Raw genomic sequence first — 24,928 nt, 5'->3', positions numbered from 1 at the left:
CATCACAGGAACTGTGGTTCCAGGCCCCCGAAGGGCTGCCAGGGCTGCTGGTGCAGGAAGGGCTGTGGCACTCAATGGTCGTGCTGACCCTGCCTCAGTATCCCCAGCACCAGGGACTGGGACATCTCCCGGAAGTGCCTGGTAGCTGCACACTGGGTGTCTCACACACACTTGGAAAAGAAAGGCAGGGACACAGCCCATGTCCCGAGCCTCGGAGTAGGCAGCTTTCACTGGGAGCTGCCTGCTAAGAGAAAGAAACACGTCTTCAAAGAGGGACAATCCCGCTGGCCTTCAGCAGCTTCTACCTCCTAGTTCTTGCTTAGGGATTTACAGGACAGACCTGTGTGTGGAAATACACTCTGCTTTATTCGGATAGCAAAAGATTTGGAATCGAACATGGTCATTCTAAACATGTGCACGTCGTTGAAACCAGGGCAAGCAAAGACATCCCTGTCTAGTCACCCTTGGTGTTCTTGGTCACACAGACCCCTATGTGAGGGAACCGGAGACCTCTGCCCTGCCTGATCTGTACATAGCACCCTAGGGACACCCCTTTGCAAGACAGACAGCAAAGATCTGGAGCTGGTCACCCTCCTAGGTGTCCGGCCTGGACAAGGCGAGGCTCCCTCACCCCCAGAGTCTCTATGGCTACTGAAATTGAAGTATGTGCTACAATGCTGGTTACATGGAATGCCCGCCCCAGTGGGCGTCAGTCGTGCGGGAAGGGGAAGGACAGGTGCCAGGAGGAGAACCTGGGTGAAGATGACGGCCAGGACTCTGGCCAAAGGGAAAGTGCTTCTTCCTGGGGGAGACTCTGAGGGCCACCTCCAGAGCTGGCGAGGAGGCACCTCCACAGCGTGGAGGCAGAGAGGAAAAAGACAGCAACGTGAAGTGCTAAGGCTGAGTGTGGGTGTCGGGAACCAGGGCGTCTACGGGACTGCGGGACGGGGAGGCACCTACGTGCCCGTGGCACACAGCAAGGACCCCCTGCAGAGGGCAGAAAACAGGGTCTCTGCCTGTCTAAGTAAGCCTGAGGCAGGAGCAAGAAGCCCTTTGCAGAGACATTGCTAACTTCCCAACCGGCTAAAGACGCAGAACTGGGGCGCCAGGCTCCCATCCAGCTCAGCAGCCTGGATCCTGCCCAGACCACACTGCCTTGGGAGGCGAGAGCTCTGCCCTGGTGGGCGGGGGATGTCGGTGGGGGGACTGGGGACCTGCTCGTGCCAGAGGTATCCTAAGCAGAGGATACCCACAAGGTTCTGGGGCAGCTTGTCAGAAACCTGGTCGCTGAATGTGGTCCAGAGAATGGGACTGTGCCATCTAGGGCAGGCACGGTCACCAAGCAGTGGCGGCCGTTCTAAGCAGAGTCCCCGGGGCAGCTCGCTGAGGAAGGGACAAGTCTGTCCTGCTGACGGTCCACGTGGACAGCACCTCTGCCCACAAGAGGACTCAGAGGCGAACTTCCCACTGAGGACAGGAACAGGGCAGGAGAGCAGAGGGCGGAGATGTCCCTCTCTCAAGGAGTGAGAGGCTCTCATGACTATGCTGGGGCACCCAGGGCCGGGGGGAGAGGCACTTAGATTCTTGGCTGCCATGGCATGGAGAGGGAAACTGAGGCACAGATAAGCACAAAGGACACATCCCAGGCAAACCACTGCCCGCAGCAGAGCCCGGATGGACCCTAGGCCCCCAACTCTGAATCCGACCCACACATTCCTCAGGAAAACACACCCAAGGACTCCCAGGGAGGGCCCCAGGCAAGACCCCCTTCTCTGCTGTGGAGAAGGGTTCTCTTCTGCTTCATCCTGGGCAGACCCGGCAGAGGAAGCAGAATTCTCTGACCTGTGTTTCTCACCTGACTGGAAGACCTCCCGCTTCTGCCACAGCAGCCAGGGCCAGTGGTCCTGAAGGGCAACTCCTGGGGACTCTTGCAGCCAAGCTGCCACCCTAACGAAGTGATGCAGGGGCTCAGAGGGCTGGGGTGCTCCTTTTGGTCCTCCAACCCCAACAGTCTCTCCCACTTCCGGAATGTCCTCTGCCACCAGCAAGCGGCAAGCCGGGATTCTTCCAGGTGGACCTTAAGTGGGCATGAGACCCTCTGGGCGTACTCTGTGCTTAAGACAGGTCTGCGGCAATGCCTGGTGTCCCTCAGAGGTGGCTTCAGCCATGTTGTCACCACCTACTTGCTAGGGTTTAGGGGGTGACCCCGCCAGGACAGCCCAGAATGCAGAGAGCCTGTCCACATGAGTGGGTCAGGAGGCCGGGCCACGTGGGGGTCCCCCAGACCTTCTCTAGGCCCTCTCTGTCCGGGTGGCTTGGGGGCCCCTGGCTGGTGCAGTACGGAGTCTCGGGGCCTCCACAAGCGTCCTTCAGAATCTCCAGGGCTCCCCGGAGGGCGCGATGGGCCACTTCTGTGCTCCCAGCCCCTTCTTCCTGAGCCCCGCACCTGTGTGGGACGAGACCATGGTGGTTACACTGAGCAAATGACAGCCCCTTTCTGCACCCGACCTCGCCCCGGGGCTGTGTGAAGACAATGAGGCAGGACCACGGGGTCAGGGCCAGTTCTGCGTCTGCGGCCCTCACCTGTGCCAGCTCTGCTCAGTCTTGTCTCCCTGGAAAGGCCGCATACGCGTTGCCTGGAGACACTTTTGATTGTCAACCCAGGAAGGTACGGCTTTCCAGTGGGTAGGGGCGGGGGGTAAGGCCTGGAATCTGCTCTGGCTCCCACCGTGCCTGGGGCCCAGGAGGAGGCTGTCATACATGCCGCCTGCCAGTGTCTCTGCTGCCTTCCTCACGGGGGCCAGTCCTGCTGTCCCTCACAAAGCACAGCTTGTCCAAGGGCACACCTGGCACCTCTGTCTCCTCCGCCCCACAGGGCCGGACACTGGAGCAGCCCCTCCAACCACGCATGGGGTGGACTCGCCCAAGCTCCTCTTGGCTCCCTCCGTCTCACAGGGAGAGGTACTCCCTGCCACGGCTGCACAGCCACCTGGCTTCCTGTGGAACCTGGGTCAACACTGAGACCCAGGCACACGGCTAGTTGGGTGGCAGAGCGAGACCCGGAGCCGGGCAAGGTGCCGCAGGACAAGATACTCCTTGCGCTATGCCTGCTACCCAGAGCTGCGCACCTGGTCTCTAGCTGGGTCACCTACAGCACAGTGGCTGGCAGGCGGCCGGGCACACAGCAGGAACTCTGAGACCCTGCTAGTTGACCTTCTGGCTCAGCCCAGGATGGGCAGATCAGCTCCCGCCTCGCCTCCACATCAGGGTCGGGCCCTGGCTGCATACCTACCTGTGTGGGAGCGGGTGGGCACCTGGGCGCAGGTGTAGACGTGGCTGAAGCGCCGGCCCGAGGAGGTCAGGTACCAGTGCTGGATGGCGGGCTGCGGGTCGTACTCCGTCACCGCCACCCCGTTCACTGCTGTCATCATGAGCATGTTGAGCACCTCATTGGAGAGCTTAGTCCTCTCGTCAGTCCTGATCCGGTTCATGGCCTTGAACCCACGCTCACAGCAGGAGGTGGAGATGGGCACGCAGACCACCACGGCCATGAGCTTGCTCAGCAAGGGGAAGCGGCGGTGCTGGGCCAGGGCATTTTTACACAGCATGGAGAATGGGAGGTTCTGGGCAGCCACCTTCAGGCCTAGCCACTCCTCCAGCAGTGCCTCCTCGCTGTACCCTGCAGGCAGGGAGAGCTCAAAGTGCCTGGCAAGGCTGAGAATGTCATCGTTCCCGAAGCAGGCCAGCTCCACCCCACTTGGCCAAGCCATGGTGTCAAACACCTCCATGTTCTTGAGCTGCACGGGGCGGTCTGTGTCAAACCTCTGCCGGAGGTACTCGACCCCCGTCAGTATCATCCTGTCCCTGTCCACCTGGAACCGCTGCTCTGCCATCTCCACCCTGTCCAGGAAGATGCCGTGGAGCTGCCCGTCCCGGAAGCTGGCATTGAACTCTTGCTCTTTGGGTCCCGCCTGGTGGCGGAGGGCCTCCAGTGCGATGTAGGCGCGCCCCAGCTCGGAGTTTACCTCTGTGATCAGCACCATCTCCTTCTGGCACACCTCAGCCAGGGGCCTGTAGATGCTGAGGAAGTCCAAGAGGAAGTGGCAGAACTTGATGAAATGGAAGCCCTTCATCAGCTTCAGCAGGCCCTGGGCCCTGTGCCCGACCTGGCCCCCTGCTTCTGCCACAGTTTGGAGGTGCCGCGCCAGCGCAGGCCAGCTCACGATGAGCGCATTCAGTGTGCGCCGCTTGCTGGCCACCCAGCGGACAGCGTTCAGGTCCTTCAGGCGGACGATTTCCTGCTCCAGGGGCGCCGCGCTACCCTGCAGCTCATTCAGCCTCTTGTTGGAGGTCTGGTAAAACTTGAAGATGGTCCGGATGTGCCGGTCACACTTCCTCACCAGATCAATTCTCCCACAAGCGTCCACCACGGCCATGTGCAGCTGGTGGGCCACACAGTGGACAGGCAGCAGCTGCGGGATGATCTCCTGGAACTTCTCAACGAGGCCTCCCTTGCAGCTCAACATGGTGTAGCCATTGGTGCCCAGGCCCACCACCCAGCCAGGCTTCCGGAAGGGGATGTCCAGCTCATCCAGGGCTGCGATGATGGTCTCGAAGTACCCATCCACTGTCTCACTGTAGAGTGGGGCCAGGGTGATATATGACTCTTTCACCTCCAGCTGCTTAAGGTAGCGGATGTAAATCCCCACACAGGCCTGGTCGGAAGAGTCCCTGCAGCTGTCCAGCAACACGCTCACACATGGGGAGCTGCGAATGTCCCCGAGGATCTCCTTCTTCAGGGTCTCTGAGATGTATTTGATGAACTGTGTGCATGCGGTACGGTTTCGGTACTTGCCTAAAATCATGGTCCCCGTGCTTTGGAGGAGCTGCAGCATCTTCTCAAAGTCATTCAGGGGCCGGGAATGGTACGCAATGGAGTAGGCAGCATTGAAGAAGTGCTCCATGTTGGCCATGAGGTCGCTGGAGATCTCTGGGACCAGGGTGGCCTGAGGGCTGCTGTCTTTGACCTCCACAGTGTTGACACAGAGCTTGTGTGCCTTACTGACTTCGTGGTACTTTAAAGTCTCCACCTTAAAGGGCCCAGTGTAACCTTGGACTAAACGAGATGACTTGTCATGGAGCGTGGGTCTCTCTTTGCAGGCTGAGCAGAAGAGCTTGGTCTCGGTGGGGTCAACTACTAACCAGGGGAATTGCCCAAACCATGACCTCTGAATGGAACGGGGTCTGTAAGTCCTCTGGGTTTTCCTAGGCCCACCCACTTCTCCTGCATGCGTGCTGGAAGGGCAGTAGAAGGCAAGCATCTCCTCAGGAGGAGCGGGAAGTGATGCAGATTCTGTAGTGGGGGCCGGAGTGTCTGCCTCTCTTACTGCTGCCATCCTCTTGTTCCCTTTGGAGAAGATTTCATCATGCTTAGTTTTGACCTGCAGTTTTCCACCCGTGAAGATACCCCCATCTAATAAGTGCCCCCTGTGAAAAGCAGAGGAGCTGAGCACGATGCTTCATGAGGGATCACTCCTGGCTCCTCCGTAAGCCCTTCCCCGTCATGTCCTGTGAGAGCCAGTCTGGCTCCCCAAGCATACCGGCTGGTCCTTGTGGGGTTCTCTGTGGCCTCCCTGCTCTACCTCCCCCACTACTCTGGGACCATGTGACACCAAATGCTAATAAGCTTAATGAACTACCCTTGAGAGGAGATATTATTAAACAGGTGGCTTTAATCCTCTTGGGAGACCCCACAAAAATGAGGTTAAACATCCCTAAGACTTCTAATGTGCCTTCGAAAGCAGGGAGGTGCAGAAGTACCCTTAGTGGCCAACCAGCCCCGCAGTTATGGACTAAGATGTGGAAAACAGCCACGTCAAGACCCATAGTGCTGTCCTGTATGCCCTGGACAAGGAGTACACAGGCTGGTGCTAGTTCCCGGCATCCAGTTCCCCCACCGACCTTCTCCTCCTCCCATCAGCTCTGCCACAGCCCCCTTCAGCACTCCTACTCATGAAAGTATCTCATTTTTTCTGCACTATCCAAGTTTCCCAGATGATTCTATATTCTGCTGGCACAGTTCATTTTTCACTCTTCTTTGTCGACCCTAGTGCAGGGCCTGGTACTCAACTGGTCCCAGTAAGTGTGACTGACCCAATGTCATGTGACTTGCCATGGCTGCATGAGTCTCCCAGGTGCCCTTCAGAACTCAGTGGGTTAAGACTCACCTGGTGGATGACCTTTTCCCCACTTCAGCCCATCTGGATCCTTGATCCAGGGTGCAGATCTCTGCTCCAGTTTTGAGATCAAATCTGGCTTGGCAGCAGCAGGCCCTATTATAGGCATAAAGAGTCACACTGTTACACTGCCACAGAACATCAGTGGCCCGTCTCAAGTTAGGCCTGGCCCTTGAAACACACGGGGATGCCTGGGGTCTACACTTGGCAGAGCCTAGCTGGCTGGGGCCGGCTGAGAGCCCTCCTATCCAGCACGGCAGAGCGGTGGCCTGGGATGGCCATGCCCCTTAGCCAGGATGGATCACTTCCCAGCTCCGTGGGCAGCCTGGAGAGGGGCCTGCAAGGTGCATCCAGAGACACGGGATAAAACAGATGAAGGAGAAGAGGGTAGAGAAGAAAAGCAAAGCCACACAAGGGGTAAAGGTCACCCCTACAACTGTCTGGGGCACATGCCTACAACACAACTGGCAGGCTTCTGGCCAGGTGGCCAAGTGCGGAGGGTGCTTGAAGGGCTCTAAAAAAACATCTGTCACCAGCGATGGACCCTGAAATCTGGCTAAAAGAAATCTGCCCTTCAAATAGGAATGTTATTCAGGGATGCACAAAAAAAATTGCTACTTTTAATTATAATGAAGTCCATTACCACCTACTTATAGATTCTATCTGTATGTGTGTTTACTTTCTTTGGAAATACAAGTAAATGGTAACTGTTGGTGCTTCTGCAGAGGAACTGATGGGAGGGGGAGGAGGTTTATTTTTCACCATCTTCTGGGTCACTTGCATACAATTCTATTTACTATGTAGATATTTGTGTATATCTATATATCTACCACTAATAAAAATATTGCTATTAAAATGGGATAGATGGAATTTATATCCTTCTTCAGCAGAGGGATAACATTAAAAGGAACCCTAAACTGAAGAGGAAGCAGAGTAAGAATCGCTAACATATTAATGTAAGAGGGCAAGGAGACAAAAGAGAGAAAAACCAACAGAGCTGACACCAGTCACCTGCAGAGCAGGTGACCAGGGGATGCAGGATGCTTTGCAAGGCAAAATCCAGAAAGACTCAGAAGCAGGAGGCCCTAGGGTGGGGAGGGTGGCAGGCAGGGATATGCAGAGCAGGGTACAGGACCAAAGTCTGTGTGGAGACCCCCAGGCCCTCTTAGACCACCTCACCCAGGAGGAGAATGGAGGCTGAGTCCACAGGAAAGCGCACCAAGAAGCACTCCAGACTCCAGGACACAGAAAGGGGAAGGAGAGCGTGGTGCTGAAAACAGATGGGTGAGGTCTGTAGACTGAGGAATGACTCAGCTCAGCTTATCTCCTCCAAGCTAGAAGAATTTTCTTTGCTCAGAAGGAATCCTCCCCGAAACATCAATGGACAGCGACTTCAGCGGGCTCCCTAAGGAGACATCCCTATTGCGGTTGGTCCCCTACAGTGTCCCAGGCATGCACAGAGCTTCCTATCAGTCCTTAAAGCTTTTCTCTTGAACAGGAATGAACTACGAGAAAGTTGCTGGAGAAAGGCATCTAATATGAAAGTGAGATGTCGCAGTGAGCACCTTTGGTGTGGAGGATGAAAAAGATTACTCAGAGACGGGATTTAGTTGAATTACTGAGAGGCTCAGAGGGGCCATTTCTCAATTGAGAGCATCCAGCCATTGGGGAGACTGGGAGAAGAAAAAAGCCTTGATGCTGAGAACTCTCTGGCTCTTATTTAGAATATGAGTAAAAGGAAAAAGCAGAATAGCAGTTTGGGCACAGAGCTATCTTAAGGCCAGGCAGTTTTTCTTGGGGAAGGGGAAGGACAATGGCCGGACCCAACATGCTATACTAATCTAAACTTCCTGTTGTTTAACCATTTCATTGTCACATAACCTGTGTGCTTTTGCCCCGTAGTTTAACCATTCACTCCCCATAAAGCCTATCTGCTTCTGTCCTCAAGTTTAATCCTTTAGTTTAATCATTTACTTCTGGCCAGGTCCCCACAGAAAGGCATGCAGGGAAAAGCACTGAAACTAGAGATCGCAGACTGACAAAAAGGCATAGCTTCCCAACAGCCAGAATAGGGAATATCTGCAGGGCAAAGTCATGAAGGAACGGAACGCTAACATGGAACCCTATGCATGAAATATTAGGGTGCCTAGATACAGAAACACCCGACCAAAAAGAAAACAATTTCTAGAAAAGAAAATTGAGGAAATCACTAAGAAAGTAGCACAAAACAGACAGAAGCAGAAAACAGTAGGAAAAAATACACAAAGAAGCACAAAGGCAGAGGCGCAGTCCAGAAAGTCCAACAGCTAACTGTTTTCAGAAAAAAAGAGAAAACAGGAAGAAATGATGTTTACTATAAAGAACATTTCCTCAAACTGGAAAATACGTTTTCTTGTGCAAGGTAAGCCCCAGCTATGCAGAACAAAAAATAAGTAGCAGTCACATGAATGCGTACCATGGAGCATTTCAGAACACTGGGATAGGCTTGAAAAGCTTTCAGTAGAACAAGTATGCACTGTTCAAAGATTTAGGAATAAAAAGTCATTAAATGTCTCAACAACAGCAGTAAAACCTGACAGAGCAATGCTTCCAAAAGCTGAGGAAAATTGCTTCTGATCTAGAATTCCATGACTAGCAAGTTGTCAATGGACTGTGCAATGCTTTTGGAAGGTACACTGTGTTCAAGTGCCCAGGGCCCTGTGTAAATACAAAACCTCCGTCACCCCAAAATGAATGACTACTGAAGTCATCCCTGACTGTCTGGGGAGCCACTTAAGAATTACGAACAAGTGGGCTGGGGAATGTGGTTCAGCGGTAGGACTAAAGAACTAGGAACAATGACAAAGTCTATAGGGCAGGAAGTTTAGGAAGCAACCCAGACCTTAGCTGCAGTGTAATGAAGGGACAGGACATCAGTGATAGCCTCATTTCCTGTCATCCTGCAGAAGTCATGGCACAAGTTGCTGCTGCAGTTCCCAAGTCATACACAGCAACCAGCTCAGCAAGCCTCTGCTGTGATATGCGTTAGTGAAACATGGAAGGAAATACAAGCTCAGACAAGAGGACACGGGGGTGGGGGGGAGTGGGTGAGGGAGAGGGGAGGAGAGGGGAGGGGAAAGGCTGTCTTGATGCTGCATAAGAACCCCGACTGTCTGCAGGCCACTACCTTGCTCCTAACTAGTTCTCCAAGGCCCAAGGCTGCTGACCCATGCTGGCACCTGGCAAGAACGAAGAGCTTCGGTGCCGCCTGCAGACAGAGTGTGGAGCCCACTGAGAGGCCCTTCACCTCCAGTCCTTGCTCAGGTTGTATCCTTCCTGCTGTGTCTACTGGTTTTGCCTCCATTAAAACTTCCTCTCTGGGAAGCCTTCCTGATCCCTCCCTCTGCTGTCAAGGCTTGGCCTCAGCAGCTACAGGCACTCTTCCTCTTTGTCTCTCTACCTGTCTGTCTGTCTTTCTGTCTCTCTGTGTTGGCAATACTGGGGATTGAACCCAGGGCCGGTGCACTGAGCTACATCCCCGGCTCAATTAAAAAGTTTTTTTTTAAATTTTAGGATGGGGTCTTGTTAAGTTACTAAATTGCCCAGGCCAAGCTCACACTTGTGAGTGAGTGTAATCCCAGAGTGCTGGGATTACAGGCGGGCACCACCACACCCGGCTCTGCCACCCTCTCACGGAGCTTGGATCTCTGATGCTTTCTCATTCAAACGCGTGCCTCTCCCACAGGCCTGCAATCCCTTTGAAAGCAGAGACCCTGGCTGGTGCATGTTCTTCTGGCATGTAGTAGGTGCCTACTAAATGTCTGCTGGAGGATGGACACCTGTCTATATAGGCAGATGCATAAAGAGCACTAAAGTAGAGAATCCCAAAAGTAGAGCTCTTCCCCTCAAAGGGCAGTAACTGGAGGAGGACCATGGCCAGGTTCAGATGGTCAGATTATGGTGGCACAGAAGGGCACTTTACCCAGGGATGCCAGTAGCTCGTAGTTCATCTGCATCACGTCTCGGTACAGCTCCTTCTGCCGCTGGTCCAGCAGGCCCCACTCCTCCTGGGTGAAATACACCGCCACATCCTCAAACACAGCCGGAAGCTCCTCGAGCACCACAGGTACCTCCAGCAGTCCCTCCTCTGCAGGGGCCTGCAACAGAGAGCAGACACTCACTTCTGGTGGGGCCACACGACGCTTCCTGGGGCTGCTGAAGACCCAAGTGTCCTGGAAGCTCACAGACAGGCCCCGATATTCACTGAGGAAGCAATTTCTCCATTACAAGGCAAAGAACCAAGTTGGGGAGGGCCGGAATTAGCAGGTAAAGCCATATGGGCCTCCGTCAGAGCCTAGGCCTTCCTGGGAGGAAACAGAAACACCCGGTTAGGACGGGCGTCTCATTAGAGCCCCCCAGTCCTAGTGGCAGTGTCCTCTACTCATCTTCCTGTGACCGCAGAGGTGAACCCCTGCCTCTGGGAGCACCTGCCAGGATTTCTCAATGGGACGCGAAGGCAGTAGTGACAAAGAACTAAGGGTGCTCATAATCCTTGACAGTGCAGGTTGATATCTGCCTCACTGCTAAAGGAATTTGATTATAAAGGTTAGACCTGTTTCTTAGACTAAAAAACAGCAGGAATAAGAGCAAGAGGAAAGAGCTTTGTTGTCTTCCTGGATTCTGGGAGAATTCAAGCTTACTGATTTTAGCCAGGTTCCTTCTGATGTTAGCTCTTAGGAACATCTGAGCCACTCTCTTCAGGTTCTGGAAGGGAGCACTAACAGTGCCTCAGAGGGAAAACCCTGCTTGAGTGCAACAGTGGAGAAATGGGGAAGGTTCTAGCTCCTCAAAGATTCCAATTAATATCATTTCCTTAGGGACCAACTTTCCTGAAAATTATCTGGTTACAAAATAAACTTAAGGTGAGCAGTAGGTCATTCAAGGAGTGGAAGGAAAGCACCAGGCTTGTGGTCAAGGGCTCTGGACTGAGATCATGGGCTCTGGACTGTCATTGTCTGTTCTCTGGGTGGAGGTGAAGGGCTCTGGGCAGAGTGCAGCATTTACCAGAGCAGCTCATGGACTCTGCACACGTCACGTCAAGTCACCCGAGTCTTAGTTTTCTACCAAAACAATAATTTTAATAATACCTGTTCTACTCCCCCATGGCAATAGTAGGCACATTACATCACACAGCATGTGTGCTGCAGCTGTTTCGGATTCTGGATAAAGATTATCTTTCCTTTCATCAGAAGTTAGAATGTTCTAGCTCACTGATTGTATTTTTTATCTGCAAAAATGAGATGACAGTAACCATGCAGTTGTCTGAATTAAGCAATACCTTTAAAGCACTTAAAATAATACCTAATAGACTATGAGTTACTCTTTTTCATCATCACTGTGTGATCTATGTTGTTCTCTTGGGAATCTTTTAAGACAAGCAGTCATTACAAGTGTATTACCTGCCTGCAGAATTCAACAGTGTCACTGCACAAAATGTTTGAGGAGTCGTGGGTGTCACTGGAGATTTCTTTTTGCCCTAATTCTGCCATGCAGTCCACGTACAATGCAGGTATTGCTGCACTTGGCCCAGGGTCCTCCAGTTCAGCTCTTGAACTCGGCAGGAGCTCTGTCATCTTATCAAAGTCTCCCAGAGGCTCTGGCGGGTAGAACACGGGATAATCTGCAGGGAAGAGGTGCTCAGTGCTGGCCAGGACACCTGCAGACCCGTCTCTGATGCTCCGGAAACGGGCTGCCCAGATGGGGTCGTGGGCGGCCAATGCATTGACACAGAACATGTGGGCTTTGCTCTTGGCGTGGTACTTGAGAGTCTCCACCTTGAATGGTCCTGTATAGCCTTCTATTAATCTCGACCGTTTGTCCCTGACGGATGGGTATGCTCGGCAGGCAGAGCAAAACAGAGCCGTCTGCTCCCTGTTCATGATCAACCATGGAAACTGTGCAAACCACGACTTCTGGATGGAGCGGGGTTTCTTGCTTCTTCCTGTCCAGTCTCCTTCAGCGGTGCCACCCTCTGGACTCGAGTGGGCAAGGCAGGCTTTCTTTGGAGGTGGCAGGTATGGTCCACTGTCCCAGGCGGGACTCTGCACATCCATTTCTTTCATGTAGCCCACCTGGCCTTTCCCTTGAGAGGAAAGAGACAAATGGAATTTGCTTTGAAATCCAACTGCAACTCCAGCGGCTCTGAGGTCCGTTGGACACAGAAGGTGGGAAGCACACGCTCAGTACAACAAGGAGACTCAGGCTCTCCGTTCCCTAGTGACTCGGACGTATGTCATATTTGAATTCTCTACTTTCAGTCCTCCAAAGCCCCTGCCTGATCCAGAAGAAAATCAAGGAGATGGGTTTGAAGGGAATCCCCTCTTTCAAACAAAATGTAAAGGACCTGCTCTAGGGAGAGCTTTCCACTGGGACCAGTGCTGCCTGAGGCAGTGGCCCTATCCTCAGGGGTTTGGGCCTTACTTATGGATAAGGACACTGGCGTCACAGAAAACGGGACTGAACAAGGTCGTCACACCACACAACAGAACTCTTTCCTCTGCAGGAAGCTGGTCCTGTGATGGCCCACCAAGGGGCACCCGCACCTTGTTCAAGTACTTTTGGGGCAAGAGTGTTTGGATGCCCTGGGCATGACTGCGGTTCCAGATAGTTTTTTCTTTTTTTCCCTTTTTCTTTTCCTTCTATCTTTTCTTCAGTACTGTGGATTGAACCTAGGCCTTCGTACTGAGCTACATCTCCAGCACTTGGTGTTTTTTTTTAAATTTTGAGATAGTGTCACTAAGTCACTAAATTTCCCAGGCTGGCATAAACTTGCAATCTTCCTGCCTGAGCCACCCGGAGTTCTGGGATTACAGGCATATGCGACCATGCCTGGCTCTCAGAGAGTTTCCTGTAAGCTGCCGTCTATCTCTGGTAGAGCAGGCTCCTCTCATCCATGGGGCGTATATTCCAAGCCCCCAGCGGGTGCCTGGGCCACGAGGTGCACCAACCTCTACATGACTGTGTTTTCTTCCTATCTACACATACATGCGATAAAGTTTAACTTACAAATTGGGCACAGTAAGAGACTCAAAACAACTAATAATAAAGTAGAATTTTAATAATATATTGTAATAAATAGTATATGAATCAAACCCTCTCTTCTCTCCCTCTCTCCCCAAATATCTTACTGTACTGTTCTGACCATGGTTATCCCAAACCTCGGAGAGTAACACTGTGAATAAAGGGAACCACTCACTGGACTTCTGCTGGTGATCCCCATGCAGCGTTCAAGAGAAACTCAACTTCCTCTCTTCCATCACAACCCTTCCAGGAGGCTCATGAAGCCCTTTCGCAGGCTCATGAAGATTTTCTCCTTCAAGCTGAGGCAGATGTTTCCTCTCTCACCCCTCACATGAAACGCAGCTTAGATGACCGGCTTCCTGGAGGCACTGCTCGTGTTTCAACATAAGCTCAGCGCCCAGTGGCCAAGGACCCACCATTCTGCTCCAGGCCCATGAACCAGTCTGCAAAACTAGAGCCAACTCAAGAGCACAGCTGTCCCGAGTCAGTGGGCCCAAAATGAAGGGCTGGGCAAGGAGAAACCAAGGGAGGTTCTGTGCTTCTGATGCTTTAGGGAGCCACAAAGCAGAAGTCCAGGACAGCAAATTTTGTAACTATCTGATGTTATCGTCCACTCTTGATTCTCCCTGGGCAGAAGCTATTTACTTGGGCACCTCACTAATAACAGGGTGCCACTGACCTGGCTCCAGCTAAGCCAACCAGACAGCTGCTCAAGGGGGAAGAAAATCCTTAAAGCTTAACTACTAGCTGTTCACTCATTCCTTCAGGTCGCGTTCATTCTGTGATTATCTGCCGCACAAATACTGCGTACCAGCGCTGTTCTAGGCAGGGGAACGTGGCAGATCGGACAGCCACGCCTTCCTGGAGCTTTTAATATAAATAAACACATGGCAAGGGAGCTCGGAGGGTAAGGAGTGATGCTGGGGAGGTGTGGTACTCAGCGGAGGTGACCAGGGCAGGAAGGGCAGCGTTTGCTGTGGAAGGTGCCAGAAACAGCCAGGGTGGAGGATGAGCCTCTGGTCCCGGTGCCCTGCACTCTCCCCGTCCCTCACCACTTACCGGGGTGGTGGCCCAGAAGACTCCTGTGGCTATGGATGTCGCCTGGCCACGGCTCGGACCCTCGCCCAAACTCCCTGAGCAAGCTGGGGCCGGCCATAGTCGCTCCTGAGGCGGGAACAGAGGAAAGCACTGTGAGGGCCTGGCCTCGGGTCACATGCTAAGGAGGGCCTGGCGGGGATGTCCCTCCATGTCTTGAGGTCACAGGCAGAAGGAGAAAGCAGGACTTGGGTGGTACAGCCCAGTGGTTTGGAAACTCAGGGACTCACGAGACCCTTAGCAGGATCGGAGGCTGGGGGTGAGGTGCCGGGTGAAAGCAATGAGAGACTGGCAGGGCCCAAAGCTGTGGAACCAGATAGAGGCTCACAACCCCAGCGCTGATAGGCAGCTGAGGAAACCAGGCCAGGCATCGGGGCAACGGCAACCCAGAGGACGTGATCCTGCAGAAGGGGAGCTACACAGCTCTGCAACGCCACCTCCAGGGACACAGGCTCAGCACTGCCACAAAGATGTCAAGAGAAGCTGAAAAAACATATTTTTATATGAAGACTCCCAATGGCCAAATATTGGCCATTTTATTTATTTACTTAATTTTTCTGTAATACTGGGGATCAAACAAATTCAGGCATCTCCTCATTAAGCGACATCCCCAGCCCTTTTTGATTTTGACACAAAGTTGACCAGGCTGACCTCAAATTTGTGATCCTTCTGCCTCAGCCTCCTGAGCAGGTGAAATTACAGGCCACTGCACCTGGCATTACATAAATATTTTAAAGACGACAATCAAATGCAGTGAAAGTGAAAGCAATATTCAAAAGTCTGGAAAATTCCAAAATTTGAGACACCCCAAGAGGACAGTGGCGATGTGCATATTGAGAGGAGGTGATGATACTGAAAGATGGTGGGTTAAATAAGTACTGTTCATTTGCTTTGCTTCTTCCCTGTGAATTTCAAAGGACACACACACCCTGAGCAAAACAAAACAGTCTGGGAGCCAAATCTGGTCCATGCACTGTGACTTTGCAACTTTTGGCTTCTGTGGTTCTCAGACCTTGTTTAGCAAGCACAGGAAGAAAGGAGACCCAGAGATGTCCTTCCCCACAGAGAAACCTGGGATTGCTGCTCCCCCAAGCCTTCATTCTTCTGCATGGAGTAAGAAAGGCATGGGAGGTATGCAATTAGCAAACACAGGCTGATGACTTCTCCAAAAGCCCTGGGACCAGAAGTGTCAGATTTTGGAGTTTTTCAGATTTTGGAATACTATACTTGCAAAGACTTACTAGATGAGCATCTTTAATCAGAAAATCCAAAATCTGAAATGCTCCCAAACCCCAAACTTTTTAGGTGCAAATGACTTTCAGAGGTTTTGGGCTTTGAGCCAGGCAGGATGGTGGCACACGCTGGAAATCCCAGCACTCTGGAAGGCTGAGCAGGAAGATTGAAAGTTCAAGCCCAGTTTGGGTAGCTTAACAACTTAGTGCAATCCTGTCTCAAAGAAAAAAAGTTTTGGATTTTGGGGCATTTCAGATTTTGAGGTTATAGATGCTAAATTTATAGAATATGAACATGCACACATGTTGGAATACAACTACTTCTGTCCTCGGTGCAGAAAGTCTACCACAGAAGAGCGAAAGGGCATTCAAAAATAGGAAATATCAAAGATAATGTATCTACATTTGTACAAAATTTTAAACCATTTTACATCATTAACTCTCCATGAGAACTATCAACAGAAAAAAATGGAGGCTTAAAAAGGCCAAGGGCACTCAGGTACCCAGCGTCAGAGCAGGGAGCCCGGACCTCCACACGGAGTCAGAGGCTGCCACTGCTCCCTCCTTCCAGGCTTCTGTGACCTCCCCAGCCCAGGGGTGAGGTTTCCCACTAGGCATCCAGATCTCCCAGGGTAGCCAGGATCTCTTGGACATCTGGGATCTCCCACAAGGTCAATGCTTGGCCGGCTGTGTTTCCCTAGCCTGCTGGCCACTTTAAGGGGAAGGAAGGGAGTGAATTTTCATGCAGTTAAGTTAGGAATGAAACCGAGAAATTGGCCACATAAAGATGCCTAGAAAATTGTTAGGATTCCAGACAATTCTCTGGTATGTCCTGGCCCAAATAAGATTGGGGGAGCCGATCTGGATGGACCGTGGTGGAGACATGCAGGAGTCCCTACCTGGGGGTGCCACCAGCTTGTCAGAGCCACAGAGGTCCTTCTGCTGCTGACTCAGCAGCATCCATTCCTCCTGGAGCAAGTACATCGTGATGTCATCAAATGTTACTGGAGCCTGCAAGGAAAAACAACACCTGATGAACACCATCTTCACCTGAGATTTACCTTCCATATGACACTTCATGACCACTGAGCGCCTCAGCTCTCGGAAAGAGCCAGGCAGGGTGGGTAGAGGGATTGCCAATTTGTACACATGCCCACCACCCCATCTGTCTCACCACCTGGGTACACAGCAAGGGAAGATGAGCTCTTTCTCTTACACTGTAACAAAACCAAGTGGCGAAGGAGGCTGACTCAAGGATAGCCAGTCCTCTCCCTGCATGCCCTGCACCTGCGGTCCCACCCCACCCATGCTTCTCAGCCACCCATGCTTCTCAGCCAGTGGCTCAGCAGGGGTGTGGCAGGTTGAAGTCCAATTGGGGCAATTCATGAGCTAGTACGTAGTCTATTTTACAGAATGTCCGTGTGAAGCTGAGAAGAATGTGTATTCTGATGTTGTGGAGTTGACCATTCTGTAGACATCTATTAAATCCATTTGTTCAAAAGTTCATTGGTTCAGTTCTAATATTTCACTGTTGAGTTTTTGGCTGCTTGATCTGTCTTTTTGTCAGTGGGGTATTGAGATTCCTCAATACAATTGTATTAGTGTTTGTTTGATTTTTTTTTTTTTTTTGTCTTTTGAGACAGGGTCTCGCTATGCAATTCATGCTGGCCTTGAGCTCACTCTGCAGCCCAGGCTGGTCTCGAACTCGCAATGATCCTCATGGCTCAGCCTCCCGAGTGCTGGGATTACAGACATATACCACCATGCCTGGCCTATTTGATTTTTCATGTCCGTTAATATTTGTTTTATATAGTTGGGTGCACTGGTATTTGTTGCATATATATATATGATTGTTATCTCTTCTTCTTGGGTTGTTCCCTTTACAAGGATGTAGTAAAATTCTTTGTCCCTCTTAATCAGTCTCAGCTTGAAATTCACTTTTTCTGCAAATAGAATATCTACCCTTCCTTTTTTCTGGGTTCCTGTCATATGGGGTATTGTTTTTCATCCTTTGACTTTCGGTCCATGCCTTTCCTTTTGAATTACATGTGTTTCTTGTATGCAGCATATTGTTGGATCTTGCTTCTTGATCCATTCTGCCAGTCTGTGTCTTTTGATTGGTGAACTGAGACTGTTAACATTGATGATTATAACTGATACGTATTGACTTATACTTGTCATGTTATTTTTCTATTGTTGGATCCCCCTCTTTTTTTCCCCTCCATTTGTTTGCCTTGCCTAGTGGATTCCTTCTGTTGGGGTTCATGGAGTAGCAGTCCTTGTTATCTCTTTCTAGAATGTCCTTCAAAACATTTTGGAGTGCTTGTTTTGTGGTGATAAATTTCCTCCAATGTTCTTTATCATGGCAGTATATTATTTCTTCATCAGTTTTGAAAGATAGTTTTGTGGGTTGAAAGGCTGGGTTGAAGGGTGGGTTGAAGGCTGTTTTCCTTTAGAACCTGAAATACTTTGCTCCAAGCTCTCCTAGAGTTGAGGGTTTGTGCTGAGAAGACAGCTGTGATTCTGATGGGCTTTCCTTTATACAACCTGAGAAATTTAGCAACACAGTGAAACTATATCAAAATAAAAAAGGCCAGGACTGTAGCTCAGTGTGAGGTCTCGGGTACAATTCCCAGTACCGGGGAAAGAAGAAGAAAAAAGAAAGTCAAATAAGGAGACAATGGCAATACAATCTAGAAGAGATGAAAAAGTTGTAACAACAGGTTCAGGAAAATCAAATCCTCAGTCTACAGTGGGCAAGGCTGAGAAATGACCCAATTTACACCACTAAATTCTCAGAAGATTAGGATCTGCTGCACAGGAAACCTCCGGCTTGGGGGTAAGGCAGACAGGCTGAAATAGTAAGGACTGGGGCAAAGCTAGTCCCCAGCAAATGGCTCCCCAGAGTCAAATGGCTCCCCAAATGGCTCTCTTCCTCATCCAGAGCCTCTGAGGTGGCAAGCCCGCCCCTTCCATCTGCAGAGCTCTCAGCTGCACGTCTGGCCCCTGCTGATAAAGTGAACTACCAGATACCTGCGGGAAGCTCTGAGGGCCCAGAAAGACAAAAAGGGATGGGGCTAGGGGCTGAGGGATGGGGGTGAGGCATGGAGAAGAAAACTTGAAAGCAATTATCAGCCCAGCATGATAGCACATGCGTATAATCCCAGCTCTCTGAGAAGCTGAGGCAGGAGAATCAGAAACTCAAGCCAAGCTTAGGCAATTTAGTGACTTAGTGAGACCCTGTGTTTAGAAATAAAAAAAAAAAAAGGCTGGGGATGTAGTTTAGTGTGAAGGCCCTAGGTTCAGTCCCTGGGGCAAAAAAAAAAAAAGCAAAAAAAAAAGCAGCAGCAATGATTGTTAATAGCTTCAGAGAGAGGGGTAAGATATTAAGGATGTGAAAGTCATAAAACAATCAGAAAAATAAATTTAAAACACTGTTCTATTTTTGTTTTTATTTTTTAAAAATGTACTGGGGATTGAAATCCAATACATCCTCAGTTCCCCTGCCTTTGGGACTGCGTCTCCCTAAATCACTAAGTTGCCCAGGCTGGCCTCATACTTGCAATCTTCCTCCCCTAGGCTCCCAGAGTGCTGGGATTACAAGTGTGTGCCGCTACCTCCAGCTCTGTTTATTCTTTTTAACTGTGTATCACAAAAAAATGTGTCACCCAGTCAAACAAATAAAAAATTATCAACAGAACTAAATCCTCCCCCTAGAGAAAAATTACATTTTGGGAAATAGCAGCATACCATTTAAAAAAGATGAAACACCCACTTTAACTTCAATAAATGCTTCTTGAGAAAAACTGTGTATTTTTAATCAGTTACCATTATAAATTCAAAAATTATTTGAGCATTTTTCTTAGACATCAACACATATTTACTACCAAAGAGTTGGACAATAGAGAAAATATTTTAAGGTCACCCCCATTCTGAAACAGACTCGCTATTAACATTTACTGTACAATCTCCCAGGGTTTTGTGGCACTGTACTGTGAAATGTATGCTTTAAATAACTGGGATTCTACGGAAGGCTGATCCCAGGGTGACTGCTGCACACCAGTGACCTGTGGTGAGTGGGGCAAGCTAAAAACTTGTGGCCAAGGACAACAAGCCTCCCACAAGTACCTTCCCTCCAGAGTTAGTGGGCATGGATAAGGAAGGTCACCTTGCTACACACAGACTGGAGATCTGGATGTAAAGCTGTTTTCCCAACAACAGTGATCACCCTTCTTAAACCACACTATGAGAGAGCTTTCTGCCTCAGGTGACTGCAGTGTAAAGAAACCCACAGATGTGCTTGAATGAGAGAACTCCTGATCTACGCAGGGAGTACCTTTGGAAATTCTTAGTGCTTCCCATAAAGCTCTCATTTCCCAGCCTAGAAGCTCCTTGATCTGAACCCAGCCCTTACTTACTTTGCTGTGCCTAGTCTCTCCAGCCAGGTTAGCAGCTCCGCAATCACCCTACCTTGCATCTCTCCCCTCGCTACACTCCAGTTTTAGATCCCTGACTGCCCATTTCCTCCCACTACTCAAGTCCTGTGCACATTCCATCTCTTTCAGGGGGGATTTCCCACCCACCTAACCCCAACACTGCTCCCTCCTAGCTAGGGAGGCTTTATTTCCCCTTCTAGTGCCGGGTACTCAGGAAACCAATGCAACTACCTTATTTTATATCTCCTTCACCAGCATCACCCTCTCTCTACCACATTGCACAGAAAGGATTTCATAGGCATTTAATTCATTTTTCATTCAACATGCTTTTATTATTTATTTCTTTCTGTTTGCTACATGTTGATCCAAAGAGATAAAAAGAAATTAAAATCAAGAGGACTCAAATCTATCAAGTGGTGACAGAGAAGCATGATATAAGTGTAATATAGAACTGATTTCAAAGAAAAAATGCTAGTCATGGTCACATATGCCTGTTATCACAGTACTCTGGGAGGCTGAGGCAGGATTGTAAATTGAATCCCAGCTTGGGCAACTAGGAACTTAAGTGAGACCCTGTCTCAAAATTAAAAAAAAAAAAAAAAAAAGAAGAAGCTAGGGATACAGTTCAGTGCAAAGCCTGGGGGAAAAAAGAGAGAAGGGAGGCGACATTTACAAGAAAGACTAGAGAGGGTTAGGAAGCACAGATGTTGAAGCAATAAATATGTTAATAAGGAAGAACAGACATTCCTCCTTTAATGACCAAGTCGAGGTCCTGTGACTAATTTGTTAAACAAATTGGTCGCCAAACAAGGAATTGTATATAGTATGTACGTTACAATGTTCAGAACAAAGAAATGGGCAAAGGAAACTCTAACTTGATGATTTTGCTTTTATTTGCATAACTTTTACACACAATACTGTAATGTATAACAAAACATAAGACCATAGTACTGTACTGTACAGGACAGTCAGCAAAAATTAGGACTGTATGGTAGAAGCCACCACAAGGCTGCACTGCTGCTCACATTTCTGTGTTGTAAGTCTGAATGGTGGCTTGTAAGTCTGAACAGTCATTAAACAGCTAAATGTTAAACAAGGAAAGTTGGGGCTGGGGATTTAGCTCAGCGGCAAAAGCGCCTGCCTGGCAAGCGCAAGGTCGTGAGTTCAGTTCCCGGTACCGGAGAAAAACCCAAAAAAAAAAAAAAAAAAAAAACCAAGGAAAGTCTACATATGTAGACTGCTATAGACGGCCAACAGCACATCCTCCCAGGAGGGCATAGGAAACGCTATAGTGTCCCCTGCCCTGCAGCAAAAGGGATCCTGTAACAATACTATTTGTATAAGCCACTCTTTCAAAAAAATACTTCCTGTGAACCTACTGAATGTCAGGTGTTGATCTATTGTCCTAGCTGGGATATTACACAGAATAAAGTTAACAAACATATAAATAAATAAATGTGAGAATTCTGTATAGTGATCAGAGCTGGCAAGAAAATAAAACAGGATAATGGGATATGAGGTGATGAAGAAAAGTATTTGGTATCTATCCATTCTTCCAGTGAGAGACAAAACATCCCACAGGCAATCCAACAGTCCAAGATCTCTTTTAGCTAATAAATAGCACAAAACAGCACCTAAGGAAGATTCTAATCATAGACCACACCACCTCTTTAATTAAGAGGATGCCCATCTCCTTGCTTGGAGTTCAAAAAACCTGCATTCTATTCAGACCTTCACCTTGCTATTCACCTGCAATATATCTTACAATGCCAGATGGTTTTGCAATCACTTTATTTCATTTCTGGTTCACATTCTCATCTCCCAGGGTAGAAAACAGATATTGTTGGGAGGGTGGGCACCTTTCAGAGACTCTACAATCAAGATTAGAATCAAGGGTGAAATATGCTGTCCCCAGGATTTTCGGTTAAAGATCAAACCCAAAAAGGACATCAAACTTGTCCTCCAGCTCCCAAAATGTTCATATTCCTTTCTTCTTGTCCTAAAGGATAATAAACAGATTAGCCTGAAAATCAACCTCAATTCATTAATTCCAACGTTGATGCCAATTTTTCTTTCCTTCCTTTCTTCTTTCTTTCTAAAATGGGATCTCACTATGTTGCCCAAATTGGTCTCAAACTCCAGGGGTCAACTGATTCTCTCGCCTCCCTGCTTCAGCTCCCTGAGGGCTGGCCTATGCCACCACGCTTGTTTTGCCAAATTTTCTTGTGATCCTTCTTCCCCCTACCTTTTGCTCCTGTTCATACAAATTCAGATTCAGTGTAATCTGGGGATATTGCCTAAGGGCAGGGGTAATTTCCTTTCCTTCTTTGTATTCCCCATAGTGCTTAACATGAGGCAGACACAGTTCACTTTTAATCTTTCTGTAGGTCCTGTTGAGCTTTATTGTCTTGGCCTGGGTACTCTGCAGGTCATAGGGTCTGAAAAATGCATCACTCCAACTTGTGAAGGGAAGAGAGGATGCAAGAAATGCTTAAGCAAGAAACAACTGCTTTTGTAAATCAGCGGCCTTTCCAGGAAATCTAGACATTAGACAACCTTTGTGGGCATCCAAGTGAGTGAGAACTGCAGGACCAAGTGACATGGTCTGTTCCTGCTCACTCTTGTATTTCCAGAACTGTGCTGAACGCAAATCACAAAGTACAAATGTTTATAAAATGGACCACCCTCTCTCTTTAAAAATACTCAATAAGTACTTGAAAACATTTCCTCTGAGAATTCCCTTTAGCCAAAGAATAAATAATCTACAAGCATTAGCTGAAACAGCTGGACATACAGCTCAGTGGTGGAACATTTTCAAGGCCCTGGTATTATAGACAACTAAGTTAGGTGGAAATATTATTGGCAGCAGATAGGGCTAGGGCCTCAAAGGAGTCAACTGAGAGGATGAGAACACTGCACTGTGGCTGGAGGTGCATCTGTTGAAGGCCAGGCCTCAAGGTGAAGACAGAATGACCAAGCCTACATACATCCCCAGGGGATAATTGGTATCAACTGGTCCAATAAAGTCTAGATAGACATCAGTCATCTCGGTGGGTGAGCAGGACCACCTGACCTATTCCTTCCTAGAAAGATCTTTGTTCTTTCCATGTACAGTTGCTGTGTGGCCTGCTTCCCTATTAGATCATTATTACCTAAGTGGCTACACTTGTAATCTTAATGGTTGATCATAGTTTTGACCCACATTGTCCCCACCTTGTAAATTTGCTCTATAAAACTTCCTTTGAGAAGTGGGCTCACTGGCAACCCATTTTCAAGTCCCCTCCTATCTTGAGCTATCCCACTCAATAAATTCTTTTTTTTTTTTGTCTTATTGAGACAAGGTTTCACTATGCAGTTCAGGTTGGCCCTGAACTTATTTTGTAGCCCACACTGGCCTCAAACTCACAGCAATCCTCCTGCCTCAGCCTACTGAGTGCTGGGATTACAGGCATGCACCACTATGCCTGGCAATTTTTCCTACTCTTAATCTCTGTTTTTCCTTAGAATTCCTTCTCCAATTTTGAGGGGCACAAACTTGGCATATCTAACATTTAGCAGGTTGGAAGTTATATTATTTCCCCTATATCATTTGGAGGTCCCACCGAGATAATTGGACGGATAATTGGATTGCGACTTGCTTCGGTCATCAGCAATTGTCATCCTTGTTTGTCAATAACTTGTGCCTTGAATTCTTATGTCTTGTCTTTTTTACACATTTTTTGTTAAAATGATAAATTTAAATTGAGAATATGGGAAGATTATGATACTTTTTTTTTGGTCCTGGCATTGAACTCAGGACTTTGTGCTTGCCAGGCAGGTACTGTGCCACTGAGCTGTATCCCCAATGGGAAGACTATGATGTTTCTTTGATGGGACATTTCACATTTGCAGGCAAGGTCTTGTATTCCTGTTTTGTATATGCTGCAATCGGACTTACTAGTTGCTGAATTTATTGGTGCTCCTTGCTTGACCTATTTGACTTGTTTTGACTATTGTGGTTTGTTTTCTTACCTTAGCAGCACTAGGGAAAAGTGATATTAGAGTGTCCCCTAGTGGACTGTGAATTTACAGTCATTTCTCACTATATCACGGTTCATTTACCGTGGCTGCACTGTATCATGGATTTTTTTTTTTTTTTAAATCTAATTCTGTACCTTGGAGTTTTCACTATACCTTGGGATTTTGCAGTATAAAGGTATTCATATAATATTTATGATTTTAATTATTTTTGCCTAAAAATTTCAAATATAAAACATAAAAAGTACTAATTCAAACATGTTAAAAGAATATTAAATCCAAATAAAATACAGTATGTATTTCATCAGCAGATGAATACCATACTGTACACAATGGAAATGGAGTATGCCACTACCACTGGTGCAAGTTTGCCAAAGTGAGATTGTACATGGCACACTATTGGCTGATGAAAAGGAAGGTGACCAACCACAGCACCATGCTCTGTATCCTGGGTGCTGATTGGCTCAGTGACCACAGCATCAGTTTGCTCTCCCACACTGTGTCCATACGTTCAGCATCTCTCCTTGTCCACTTCTCATCAAGTACCCACACAGAATTTTACATGTTGTTAAAATTACGTAGGTTTAAGAGCATAGGAAGTGTTTATAAGAGTACGGGAAAGGTTAGTAAGAGAGTGGGAAAGGTTTATAAGAGTGTGGGAAGGGTTTATAAAGCCTTAAAATATATATAAATAATAAAATAAATACAATGCTGCTACTTTGCAGATTTTCACCTATCATGGGGGTCTCTGGAATGTAACACTTGCGACAGGTGAGGGACCACTATCTATTCACATTGCTAACCAAAATGTGAATTTATAAATGTTATAAAAGGGTCTTTTTATGAAATCTAG

At 48.7% G+C, this 24,928-nt stretch overlaps 1 protein-coding gene across 3 annotated transcripts in view; it reads right to left on the bottom strand.

The window, feature by feature from the left end:
* Positions 1-345: 345 nt before the first annotated feature.
* The window catches only part of Znf862 (zinc finger protein 862), a 32,705-nt gene continuing 8,122 nt past the window's right edge, over positions 346-24,928 (bottom strand). Inside the window, exons 1-8 of one of the 3 annotated variants that reach the window (XM_013504652.1) lie at positions 16,522-16,603; positions 15,042-15,102; positions 14,355-14,873; positions 11,675-12,357; positions 10,198-10,372; positions 6,228-6,332; positions 3,293-5,407; positions 346-2,446 (exon numbers count right to left, since the gene is read on the bottom strand). In XM_013504652.1, coding sequence (XP_013360106.1) covers positions 2,370-2,446; positions 3,293-5,407; positions 6,228-6,332; positions 10,198-10,372; positions 11,675-12,357; positions 14,355-14,451 — 3,252 coding nt within the window. In that variant the 5' untranslated portion in view covers positions 14,452-14,873; positions 15,042-15,102; positions 16,522-16,603 and the 3' untranslated portion in view covers positions 346-2,369. Of the gene's footprint in view, positions 2,447-3,292; positions 5,408-6,227; positions 6,333-10,197; positions 10,373-11,674; positions 12,358-14,354; positions 15,103-16,521; positions 16,634-24,928 lie in introns of those variants that run through there. The other 2 variants (XM_005404762.2, XM_005404764.1) reach the window with 2 other exon arrangements.

The sequence above is a fragment of the Chinchilla lanigera genome, unplaced genomic scaffold (assembly GCF_000276665.1).
Source record: "Chinchilla lanigera isolate Chin_1 unplaced genomic scaffold, ChiLan1.0 scaffold00090, whole genome shotgun sequence".
NCBI classification, from domain to species: Eukaryota; Metazoa; Chordata; class Mammalia; order Rodentia; family Chinchillidae; genus Chinchilla; species Chinchilla lanigera.
The sequence above is the reverse complement of the archived record's forward strand: the minus strand, read 5'-3'. Positions and strand labels throughout refer to the sequence as shown.